Genomic DNA, 12,687 nt, shown 5'->3' on the forward strand with positions numbered 1-12,687 from the left:
TCTGGTTTTCCCAGCGTGCTGGGAGCAATAGACTGCACACATGTGCCACTAACCCCTCCAGCTCATTCTCAGCATCTGTATAGGACCATGATCTATTGTGTGTGAATTGTCTAGGCTACTAAGTAGGCCAAGTTAAAAATAATAATAAATAAAATAAAAAAAACCCCAAACTCATTTAGTTTCAATTTAAAATAATCTTTTATTTGCATTGTACTCCAATGTGTACAATGCAGCAGCATGATTTATTTTGTGTTACCAGTAGGCTAAAGTAAAAAGAAAGTGCGCTAGGTATTCATTTGATTTTACTACTGTACTGTATACTGTATAGGCCTACTGTACAGATTTATATTTTTGTTCAATGTAATGTGTAGCCTACCCAAAACACATTACTGTTATTTCAGTGCAATGATTTATATTTAAAATACATCGAGAACTATAAATATATGTCTGTTGTATTGTTTTTAAACCCGACACCTCCTTATGTCGGACAGACATGTCCGGTTTAGCGAGGGGCTACTGTATGATTATGAAAAGCTTTTTTGGGGTGAAGGTTGGGGCCCCACTATAGAATCTGATGGGATTAAACTGCCTTTCATTTTATATATATAACAGTATTATAATAGGTAAAATGAATATGGAACAGAGGGCATTGTACAGATGACGTTTACATTTAAGAAAAAGAAAAATTATTTTGACTCTTGCACCCTTGCATCTATAGAGTGTCCTTCGGGCACTCTCTGCTGCAGCAAACCACAACTCAGCTCCCGCTATTTATATGAACAATGTCGCAGGACTCTTGCAGTGTATAATGCTAGAGATCTTGCTAAGAAGACACAACAAATATTGAAATTAGTATATTGCGGCTCCTTTCATTAACATATTTTCTCTTAGCACACACGACAAAATGTATACTTTGTGAATTGTCGCAACGAAAATGCAAATTGCGGTATGTTTGCACTGCGACTGGCCCATCTTAGTACATCTACCCCTAAGTTGTTACTAAAGTGACTATTGATTGACTTTTTTCATTGTTAACAGAATTACCGAATGTTAAATTATACGTGGTCTCGGCTCACTGATGAGACTGAACAGTGGTGGTTTATTAAGACTGGCAGATGCTTATTCAAGTTGCCGCAGCCAGTCCCTTTATTGTTACTGTTCTGGAGTTAACTAGCTAATAAGAACTGCTGGACACTTAATCAAGGAGACTATTAATAACACGGGAGCAATAAAAAGAAGCTAGTTCCAAAAATACAGTCTTTGTCCCTGTGTTTAATTTCACATCACCAGTATGAAAGTCAATAAATGGTGCCCAGTTTCACCTGATCTGCAACAAACTGAAATCTGATGAAAAGTGTGTCTCTTTCTCTCCGCCTCAATGGTGCCACCTTGCAGTGGCTGGAAATGCTCCAAGTGCGAGCTTCGGGAGAACCTGTGGGTGAACCTGACGGATGGCTCGGTTTTGTGTGGGAAGTGGTTCTTCGATGGCAACGGAGGAAACGGGCACGCTCTGGAGCACTACCGGGAAACAAACTACCCCCTGGCCGTCAAACTGGGAACCATCACCCCCGATGGAGCAGGTCGGTACTGCACGTGTCCGGTACATGACTTGAAATCAGTGATTCAGACAACACTTGAGGATCAATAAAAAAATCATAAAACCAGCCAATTAGGGACTTAAAGAACTTAACCTTTGTGTCCTTTTTATACTATTATTCTTCCAAAGATTTTGTTTGAATGAGCACCCTTTCACTGCTTTTTTTGTAGCATAACTCCAGTGGTCCAGGTTTTTGTTTAGTTTTGTTGTATTGTTTTCCATGTACAGACAGCCTCTTGGACTTTAAACTGTGTTTACAGTAACTGCAGTGATTGCTGGAGAGTCTCTGTTCATTAACTGCCTACAGATTACCAGACTATAAGTTAAAAAAAATAAAGAACTGGTGTGGAACATAAACCTGGAATGCTGAGGGGCACTGGAGGATTAGAGTTGAAAACCACTGCACCAGTATATCACCCATAACTCCCATAAACTCTTGAGGTCAAACTTATTAGAGGCTGTAGACAAACATTTCAGCTAATGCCTTCATCAGCCAAATTGTTAGTGTACACTGATGAAGGGATTGCCGAAAAGTGTCAGCATAATAGGACTTGCTTTAAAAGGACATGGTTGATTAAACCATGTGCTGGTATTTTTTTTATAGACGTGTATTCGTTTGATGAAGAGGAGGCAGTACTTGACCCCCATTTAGCAGAACACTTGGCACACTTTGGGATTGATATGCTTCAAATGCAAAAGGTAAGGAAACTTTGTTTTTTTTCTTGGAACTTTGTTCATACTTTTAAGTTGTTTTTTTTTTTTTACCAGAAATCCTTGTAGAGATGGCTGTTGAAATCGGCGAAAAACAGCCCACAATCTGCAGTAATATCCCATTCTCATTTTACAAGGGACAACTAAGTGTCCACTCGTTAGGATGGGTTCATTGTGAATAAACTCTATTGCTCTTTTCTGCGCAGACAGAGAACGGCTTCACAGACAGTGGTGTCAGCCCGCGGATCAGTGAGTGGGAGGTGATCCAGGAGTCAGGGTCGAAGCTCAAACCTGTGTACGGCTCCGGTTACACTGGTATCAAGAACCTGGGAAACAGCTGCTACCTCGGAACCACCATGCAGGTCCTCTTCAGCATCCCTGAATTCCAGCGAGCGTGAGTGTGGCAGAAAAGCATTTCCTCCATACTTCAATTGACTCCTATCTTTTGAAATGAGATAAAAAATCATGTTCGTGTGACAAAATGAAAAACAGAACACGCTGAGAGTCTTGAGTCTTTAAAGGGACATGAAATGTATAACTTAGTTGTTTTGTAAAATGAAAAGAGTTAAAGACTTTCCTAAAAGTGTCTTATTGAAGAATTACTGTTGACTCACAAGTAACAATTGGAAATACTATTACAGGCTTTTTTGTGATAATGATAGGGATATAGAGGTCTCTTTTTGTGATAAATTAAATAAAGTCCATTCTCCTCCCGATTTTGCAGGTATGTTGGCAATCTCCAGCGGATATTTGACTATTCACCTCTTGATCCCACACAGGATTTCAACACGCAGATGTAAGTGTTGGTTTGCAGCTTTGTTTATGAGTAGGGCCCTGCTGAATTCACGAGAGAATTCAAACGACAGGACTAACCTGCAATTCAGACCTAAACCTCCAGATGTGCGTGTAATCACTTCAGCTAAACTGAAAGAATAATTAAGGAATCAACACATTTGATTCTGGATAATTAGAAAATACCTCCTAATTACGAAGCACAGTTACAGCCATTCTAGAAACTGATTTAAAGAAAAAGCTTACCCTGAGACTTGCAGTTTTAGAAAAAAAAGATGCACCAACAAAATCAAAAAGCATTTCTTTGAGAGATCGCACGCAGCAATATCCACCTTGTGTCTCAACGCTCCCTGATTGAAAAGCATGGTAAGGGACTAGTGGATCTGATACAGTGGTTTGAAAGCTGTAACATTAGAGTTCATCAAACGTATAATAAAGTTACAGAATTAATAAATACATGCCAAGCACTAGCACAAAAGTTGCACATCTCAGATGCCAGTATAAACTATCAGTGTTAAAACTTTCTACAAAGTTGAAATAATATTGAAAAAAAACTGCCTTTTAAAATCCTGTTATACGTATTCACAGGGATGTTAAATATGTGTCGGTAGCCATCTATAGCGTTGTGATATTAATCTGTGGAGGCTATATCGACATCTTGTGGCTAGAGGACTAAATTACAGGTTAAAAAACAAGCCATGAAAAACGCAGGGCCCTGTTTATGAGGAATGCTGGGATTAATACAGATTCATTAAAGTCATCGGAGCACACATCATCATACCATGGTACATTTCATCCTGAGTTAACCTCCGAACGGTGGTGATAGTACTTTGTAATTAAATAAAAATGGTAACTTGTTGAATCTGACGTCTCTTTTTCTGTGCAGGGCAAAGCTGGGCCATGGTCTTCTTTCAGGCCAGTACTCCAAACCACCAGTGAAATCAGAGCTCATTGAACAGGTGATCAAAGAAGAACACAAGGTATTTGACTGAGCATGTGAAAGTGTGATATCTAGGTTTAACAGTGATGAAAATTCATTAAGCTTATAGTAAGTCCGGTCTGCAGGCTGTGATTCTTACATAACACAAGAAACAACATTAAATCCAAGAATGTGAGTGCTCTGTTTATATCAACCTTAACAGCAATTTATGGCATTGTTTTCAGCCACAAACACTTAATCCTGCAGCTTCCAAGAGAACTGGCCACTCCAGTGCCTTTTAAAAGGCAGAAAGTAATAAGTAAGGTTGCTTCTGCTGGGATTAAATCAAATGCCTGTAGAAATATACAGGGAGACCATAAAGTCACTTAACCTCTTTGAAATGCTGCTGTTGTAAAACCCATATCCAACCTGAAGGACCGCCGCAGGTGAAAGGTGGCCATATTAAGAAGTTAAATCAATGCTGCGCAATAAATACATTTAAATATGAAATGATCTTTGAATCACGTCTTTCTGTTGGACTTAAACAGTGTTATTAATGAAAATGAAAACCCTGTGGTTGAATGAAAGTGATGCCTTAGTTTTAACACCGCACTTAGTTTTTGGACATACAGTACATTATAGTAAACTCCTATCCCATCCGTATTGCTTTTGCTGTTAAGTGTCATTTCATATTTTGTAGGCCTAGATATCACGCTGCATCCCGTTTGTGTTGCTTGTATATTTTAAGGTTGGGTTTGCCTTTACCCTTATAAAATGTGGTAAAATTTTGTTGCAGCTTATCAAACTTTAATATGGTTGCCAGTGGTGTCACTAGAAACATGTTTATTTAATAGTCATTTCTGACGCCCAGACGCGTTGCAGACTTTTCAATAGGCACATGTTGGATTCATTAATTAAAAAAAAAAAAAAGTTTAGTGACACCACTTCTACTTGCTGGATTGGCTTGACAATTGCAAAGTACTATGCTATCTGAGAATGTCTGCAGGTTACTTTTTATAAGGTAACTGATGCTTGGGTTGTCAAAACATGTGATTTTTAACTTTTTTAAAGTTAAAAATCTGATCTGAATGGTAAAACCTGATTGCATTCTGATTGGCTCTCAACACACCACTAGAAAAGTGTCAAAAAATGTGTCAACATTCTGTAATGTGCCAACATTCTGTAAGTGTAACCTTATCTTGACAGTGAACAGCAAAAAGTATTTTATATTGCTGTGTCACTGCAAAATACCCATAATAATCAAAAAGTATTACTGCACTGTACTGCATTACAAGGTTCACAAAAATGCATTATAATGCAATGTATTTAGCCCTGTATAGTTTTTGTAATAGACTGGCACATTTGCAGTAGGTTAATCAATATACACTTCACCATATATTGTTATTATAGTGTATAGTACAGTACTGGTAGTGTGTATTCATTTAAACAGTCTCATTTGCTCTCTGTGTTGTGGCAGAATGCTTCAGTCGGCAGGGGGAGGATTGTAAACTAGTAACAACCATCTAGAAAGCTGGCAGCTGTCTGTTTTACATGGAACAGTCCTCACAGATGACTCCAAGAGGGACTAGTGGGGCAAAGTTCTGGGCAGGCAAGCGTCTTCTCAGCTTGTCTAAATCGGTACAAAGTTTCCTATGATTACAGTGGGGAGGCTCCAGGCCGACTGAAACCGGGCCTTGTTGCTTGGATCTTAACATTTTACAGCTTGAGCTATAAATGTGAGTGAGGAGGACAGAGCTGTGTATTTTATTTGATTAATTGTCAGGAAAAGGTCAGGGGAGGGTAACCACTGGCTGATAGGAGCCATAAAAAGAACACGCTGCCGCTGGTGTTGTTTTTATCAGAAGCTATTTAGCGTGTCATCCGCTATAAATAAACAGCAATGGAAAAAAGGTGAGGAGCGACGGTTGTGAAGTTGTTTGGTTGCTAATGGGGCGTGTGCGTCATCAAATGTATTTTTAGTCTGTTTAAGCTGGGCTATTAGAAAAACACAAAAACGAATAATCTATTTTTTTTTAATTTATGGCACTTAGCGACAGCCTGCGGCCTGGGCATGTTTATGTGAGTAAATGTTAATTTCAAAGTATTTTACAGCTGTCGTGGGGATTACGTTGCCCTCTGATTCATATTATTAACTATCATATCTACAGGGAAGTTTACCACAGTTTATAAAGTCCATGCAAATTAGTGTGGGGTGATTCTATGTAGAATACTATCAATAATCCAGGAATTAGTTTCACTCACATTCAGAGCCTGTCGACAGTTCATTATACATTTTATATACTGTGTAAAGATCCTTCGACACCCTATATTTACACTCGGATACCTATTTTTTTCTGTGACTTTGTGCATTTGTGAATGAAACATATTTGGGCCATTCTGTTGGTTATTAATCTGTTCATCCACGTCTGCTACTGCATGCTATTCACATGACTCTGAAAAAGTTGGAAACTAATATCCACCCAGCAGGTACTGAGCTTGTGACATGAGAGTGTTTCTGCATCCGCCTCTCAGTTAATGTAACACGTCAGTGATTGGGTGTTTCAATTGCCCCCTCTGTTACAGCACCAGCAGAAAGGGATTTCCCTAAAGATGTTCAAAGCCTTGACAAGTAAAGGCCACCCGGAGTTCTCTTCCAGCAGACAGCAAGACGCACAGGAGTTCTTCCTTCACTTGATAAACCAGGTGGAGGTGCGTGCTGTACTGTATCTCACAAACTAAATGTGTATCCAGCAGGTTATACCTTTTTTTTAAATTGTCTTTTCATACCTGGGTAATATCCATTACATTATCCATATGGGAGATACTGAAATTGAAGAAGGAATCTAAGAAAAAGACCTAGGATTTTATGTTGACTCAGAAATGTCTTCATCTAGACATTGTGGGGAAGCTATAAAAAAGGCCAACAAGATGCTCGGATATATTGTGAAAAGTGTTGAATTTAAATCAAGGGAAGTAATGTTAAAACTTTGCAATGCATTAGTAAGACCTCATCTAGAATATTGTGTTAAGTTCTGGTCACCTCGTTACAAAAAGGATATTGCTGCTCTAGAAAGAGTGCAAAGAAGAGCAACCAGAATTATCCTGGGTTTAAAAGGCATGTCGTATGTCGAATCTATTTAGTTTTGAACAAAGAAGACTACGCGGTGATCTGATTCAAGCATTCAAAATTCTAAAAGGTATTGACAATGTCGACCCAAGGGACTTTTTCGACCTGAAAAAAGAAACAAGGACCAGGGGTCACAAATGGAGATTAGATAAAGGGACATTCAGATCAGAAAATAGGAGGTCTTTTTTACACAGAGAATTGTGAGGGTCTGGAACCAACTCCCCAGTAATGTTGTTGAAGCTGACACACTGGGATCCTTCAAGAAACTGCTTGATGAGATTCTGGGATCAATAAGCTACTAACAACCAAACGAGCAAGATGGGCCGAATGGCCTCCTCTCATTTGTAAACTTTCTTATGTTCTTATCATTTGCATTCAATTTCCAGTCAGATGATTTCTGTCTAGCCTGTGTGATAGAGCTGGAGTGTTTCAGTACGACATTGCACACCATTCAGTTTTCTTTTTCAAATGTATTTTGGGCACATAATCCTGGCAAATGGTATTTACGGTTTACAGGCTTGCTACGTTTGTATTTTATTATTTAAATGTGTCTACTTCAGATATGAAATAGCAGAATAATACTGAATGAATGTATGAACAACTGACCCCACCCATCAAAACAAATTGAAACAAACAAACATGTAACACACCAAGATGAATTTGGACAGCAGTTCTACCATGGGTTTAACCACACTTTACCATGCTTATCTGTACTTTATCACTATTTTTATGGGTTTTACAAGCTAAGGCAGGAATTCCCAATTGTCTTGACTCACACCTCATTAAATTAGCCATTCTAACTAAGAACCCCCATGTTTCAATGTTGGATATATGTACATGCTGTTAGAGGAAGATGAATGATAATAAATGAGCTATCATTAAGATAGGGAAACACATATTTGTGCAGGCCTGTGTTCTGTGACCCCTCCCGAAACCATCTCGCAGACCTCAATTTGGGAACCTCTGTGAGACCAACATTTATTAATCTCACTTTTATACAGTATCCAAATACCCTTTTATATTTTCAGTAATTACAAGTACTGATATTTTAATACTGTACAGATCCAATTAAAGCATGGATGCTGTCCAGTTCTGTGTCTGTGTTTGTCAACTGGTCTCACCACCTGTGTACTTTCGCAACTTTAGTTCCAGCATGTTTATTACAGCTGCCATTTATAGATGGTTCAGCAGCCTCTTTATAATAGAAGGCAGCCTAATTTTAGAAAGTTGTTTGCTGGCTAGATCTTTAATTAGAGTTTGGTGGAAAGCACACTGGATTCTTGAAATTAAATATTGTTTTTGGGCTTCCAGTAATCATGGGACTCTCCCAGAAAAGATACGTTCTGTTGTTTTATTGGTATAAGAAATGGGAAGTTGGGACCTGTCATTTTCTGAAGTACCCACGTTGATTCCAGGCTTCTGATGTCTCGTGCTGCATATAGTAAGTTATTTGGGGTCAAGTGGGGTCATAATATTTAATAATAATAATAAACCCCTTTTACAATCTTTTTAATAGAAGATGGTTGGTGCTAACAATGCGCTACCAATTTCTTGCACTGTTTATGAGACTATCATATATATTTGCAGTGTCTGCACATAGGCGTCAGACAGATGTATCCTAAAAGTAATGTAATGAATATATTTTTTTGTGCCATCCTAGAGAAACAGCGAAGGCTCAGAGAATCCCAGTGATGTGTTCCGGTTCCTGGTGGAAGAACGAACCCAGTGCTGTCAGTCCAGAATGGTCCGATACACGCAGCGCGCTGACAACATCATGCAACTTCCTGCGCCCATGGAAGCTGCAGTAAACAAGGGTAAATACGAAAGCTTAGTTGGCAATAACACACGCAAGAGACAACCCACTCCTGCTGGGAGGCACAGCCAAGTCCCCTTCAACCACCTGTTAAGTGAGTTGTCTGAGTTCAGTTGTGTTATTGTGCTTACACTACACAGATTGATATAGAGAGCGAGTAGGCTAATGGCATCCAGAACGGTTGTACCGAGTCAGTGCCACGGGTTGAAATCCTTATCAGATCGTTCAGTTCCTCCAAGCCATTTTATAAGCAATACATAAGAAAGGCAAGTAGAAAACATTTTGGCTAGTGTCTTATAAGTGTAAGTGGTGGTATTACTGCAGCAGTTAGGAAGTGGTGGCGCCTTCCTATCACAGCTAGGTGTAACAGCACCTGACATGATCAGTCTGCTGCTCCTTCCAATAATGATTTTGCTACACAGAGGAGTTAATAGCCTATGAAGCGAAACGTCAGGAGGCTGAAGTGAGCAGGAGATCGCCCCCGCCAGCGGTCCGGGCCAGGATTCCATTCAGTGCCTGTTTGCAGGCCTACACAGAGCCGGAGAACGTGGACGACTTCTGGAGCAGTGCTCTGCAGGCCAAGTCTGCTGGAGTCAAGTAAGAGAACGTCCTTCTGTGTTTAGTAGTCAAACCCATCTTCAACCTGTTATATATGAGCCATTCAAATGATTATTTTTTTGTTTCACAGAACATCTCGCTTTAAATCATTTCCTGAATACTTGGTTATACAGATAAAGAAGTTTACCTTTGGGTTGGACTGGGTGCCTAAGAAATTAGGTAAGTGTTGGTTATTAGTAGAGTAGGATGACCTTACTAGGCCTCAAATGTAGTCTGAAACCACAACGAAAGGACTGTTACTGCTGCATTCTGTCCAAAAAAAAAACAAGCAAGTCAAGCACACTGAAGAAAACATAGAATACTGTGAGTGATTCAAATTGAATAAGAAACAGAGGGCTTTCCTGCTCCCATCTTTTTCATAAAACTCCAGGAAAAACACAAACAATTCTGAATGTAAAGTTAAACAGGAGAGTTCCTACAGGTTAAAATGTAAACCCGGCCTTAAAAAAAGATCTGTACAGAAATATCAAATAATACAGAAAAACCTGACCGCAAAGAGAGGAGAGTGTATAGAAATAATCACATTTTCTACAGGTGCAGACGCTGGATTCGGTTACAGCAGTACAGACTCCTGTTCATTTGTAGGTAATGCCACATGTGCCACTAAGGGGAATCAATCCATGGTATGATAGCTCCAAACCGCTCGGCTGCTATCCACGTTCCACTATTTAACTCCCTATTGCTTGAAGAGCTCTGAACTCTTTACAGCGTGAAGTAACTATACTGAAAGATAACCCTAGGATATCTAAGTATGTTTGAGTATGTTATACTGAAAATAATAATATAAGGGCATACATACATTAGACTACTGGACCACAGTTTTGAGTGGGATTATCTTTCCTGTACTAAAATAGCAGTCTGCATTTTTCAGTGTGTTTCCCTTCCCTCGACATGTATACAGGTCTGCAGTAAAAAAAGAGTTAACATGTAGACATTTCATTTCTGGAATATCACCTTGGACAAGATGACCTCTAAATTGTTCGCCAGTATGAATTTCCCTCAGAGATCCATACGGGAAGCTGAGGTCAAAGCTATTTTACATCCAACTGGCTGCTCATTTTTGCTATTTCATGCTCTGTTTATTAATGTTTGCTTTAAGCAATTTTATGGGATGTATTTGTTGTTTTTCAGTCTAACTGGTAATTTTATCTAACTGTTATTTGTGAAATATTAAATCTGTTTTTTCTCTAATTAAACTTATTTTCTTCTCTTGCTGTTAGTTTTCTTGACATTTTGACTAAAATCAATCATGTTTTCTTATGTATCTGCTTAAAACAAAAGTTGTAGTCATTTACTTACACAATGTTTTCTCCTGTCTGTCCTGTACACAGATGTTTCTATAGAAATGCCAGACTTGCTGGACATCACTCACCTCCGTGCCACTGGGTTACAGCCAAAAGAGGAGGAGCTTCCAGACATTGCTCCGCCCATTGTTGTTCCAGATGAACCCAAAGGTACTGCCCTCTTCGAAGAGGAGTCCTCATGCGGCTGCCCTCTCTTTATCACATTACACATTAAGTTTAATACACTGAAGTGTGACTTGCCAGTAATGGATGTGATGTGACCTTTTTGGTTTCCCGATGACTTATCCAATGTAACAAACATTATAGAGAGTGAGGTTCAGGTATTGTCCTAATACCTGTTGTATCAGTGAGTCTGTAGTCTAGATATGGTACTGTAGGATAAATGGACTTCATCAGAGTCAGAGTGAAAACTATAAAATGGGGTCTGCAAAGGGGGTTAACCCTTTATCCTGCTTAGAGTTTGAACCCCACTGTGGGGTAAGTCTCAAACAACAGAGTTAAATAGCCTAGTGTATCACAAGTCTGGATGTGCTGTGGGTTAACTGAACCCCCAAGCCAGGAGTTTCCCAGACTGCAAAGCAACACTGTGTACATTACACAAACACATTGCTTGGAAAATAAAGTAGGCTGGATTGGTAATCAAATAACAAAACAAACTAAAAACACACACACACACACACTATACAATGCAGGTTTTGAATTAAAGTAAGCTCTCTATTTGAGGAAAGACATAGGTTTTAAGTACAAAACAAATTACCAGAAATAGCTTTCTAAGTGTAAGGTTCTTTTTTTCCCATCTCTAAAATGAATATACATTGTTGTACAGTAGGCTGGTACTCATTATCTCTGTGGTTCTTGTGAACCTCCTCCCCTTGCATGGTGGTTGCAGCACCCACTGTGCCTGTTAATCAGTGGTAAGCAATGGTAAGCAACCACTCATTGAACACAACACTTGATTGTCTTCACCGCAGAGGCCAGTGGCGTGTAAGGAAGTTGTGTATTTTATAAAAAAATGCCATGGGTTTTTCCTAGCTCCCGGCTTTTATCTACATTTCTTCTACCAGTATTCTCACACACTGGGTAGAGAACTGGACATTGTCTGGACAGGTTGTGTTCTCCTGGTCAGCTCCAAGTGCCCTCTGCTTCCACAATACACTGACCAGCCTCCAAAGGCAAGGGAAAGAGTCCAGAATCTCCTTCTTGGCATCTTTGCAAACAAATATATACAAGATTGTATCCAGTGGCTGCTCAGGCTGAGTAATCCCAATGAAACTTTCAATTAAACATTGTGTACTCACACTCACAAATAATGTCACGCACATTATGAGATGAAAAGGACCAAAGACCATGACAAATATGATCGTCATGATAGAGAGCAGGCTACTGATCCTTTTTTTCTCCTCGTCTGTCACCGAAACAGAATTGATAAGGCTTCTCCGGGTGCTGCTGTGGAAAAAAAAAACAGAAGGGCCAACGGCAAGGGATAGGTGAATGCCAAAGTCACCATAAAGTACCACACTTCACTTTAAAAGGGTACTCCTCCAGACAGAGCTCGCTGGTGGTTTTGAATGGTGGTCTTGTCTTCCGCATCACTGCGATCTTTATATTATGGTTGAATGTCCTTCATTCACACTAGGCGATTGGATCATTAGCTTAGGTTAGTTTATAGAACCCTGATTTGGAAAACCCCACTATATCTGCACAACCTATTACAGTGCTCTGCTTCAGTTTACAGTTTAAGATCAGATTCATTTATTAGATTTGGTTCTTTCCAGAGTGTTCACTGTTTTTGGGTGTAATTCATTT

The 12,687-nt window shown here is 39.4% G+C and overlaps 1 protein-coding gene across 3 annotated transcripts in view; it reads left to right on the forward strand.

Moving 5' to 3' along the window:
* The window catches only part of LOC117417116 (ubiquitin carboxyl-terminal hydrolase 13-like), a 35,260-nt gene that overhangs the window by 11,081 nt on the left and 11,492 nt on the right, over nucleotides 1-12,687 (forward strand). For 2 of the 3 annotated variants that reach the window (XM_034028930.3, XM_034028932.3), the window contains exons 6-15: nucleotides 1,396-1,580; nucleotides 2,202-2,296; nucleotides 2,515-2,702; nucleotides 3,033-3,104; nucleotides 3,987-4,080; nucleotides 6,603-6,728; nucleotides 8,807-8,960; nucleotides 9,382-9,556; nucleotides 9,648-9,736; nucleotides 10,909-11,031. In XM_034028930.3, coding sequence (XP_033884821.2) covers nucleotides 1,396-1,580; nucleotides 2,202-2,296; nucleotides 2,515-2,702; nucleotides 3,033-3,104; nucleotides 3,987-4,080; nucleotides 6,603-6,728; nucleotides 8,807-8,960; nucleotides 9,382-9,556; nucleotides 9,648-9,736; nucleotides 10,909-11,031 — 1,301 coding nt within the window. The remainder of the gene's footprint in view (nucleotides 1-1,395; nucleotides 1,581-2,201; nucleotides 2,297-2,514; nucleotides 2,703-3,032; nucleotides 3,105-3,986; nucleotides 4,081-6,602; nucleotides 6,729-8,806; nucleotides 8,961-9,381; nucleotides 9,557-9,647; nucleotides 9,737-10,908; nucleotides 11,032-12,687) is intronic. The other variant, XM_034028933.3, reaches the window with a different exon arrangement.

Source organism: Acipenser ruthenus, chromosome 12 (genome assembly GCF_902713425.1).
Source record: "Acipenser ruthenus chromosome 12, fAciRut3.2 maternal haplotype, whole genome shotgun sequence".
Classification (NCBI taxonomy): Eukaryota; Metazoa; Chordata; class Actinopteri; order Acipenseriformes; family Acipenseridae; genus Acipenser; species Acipenser ruthenus.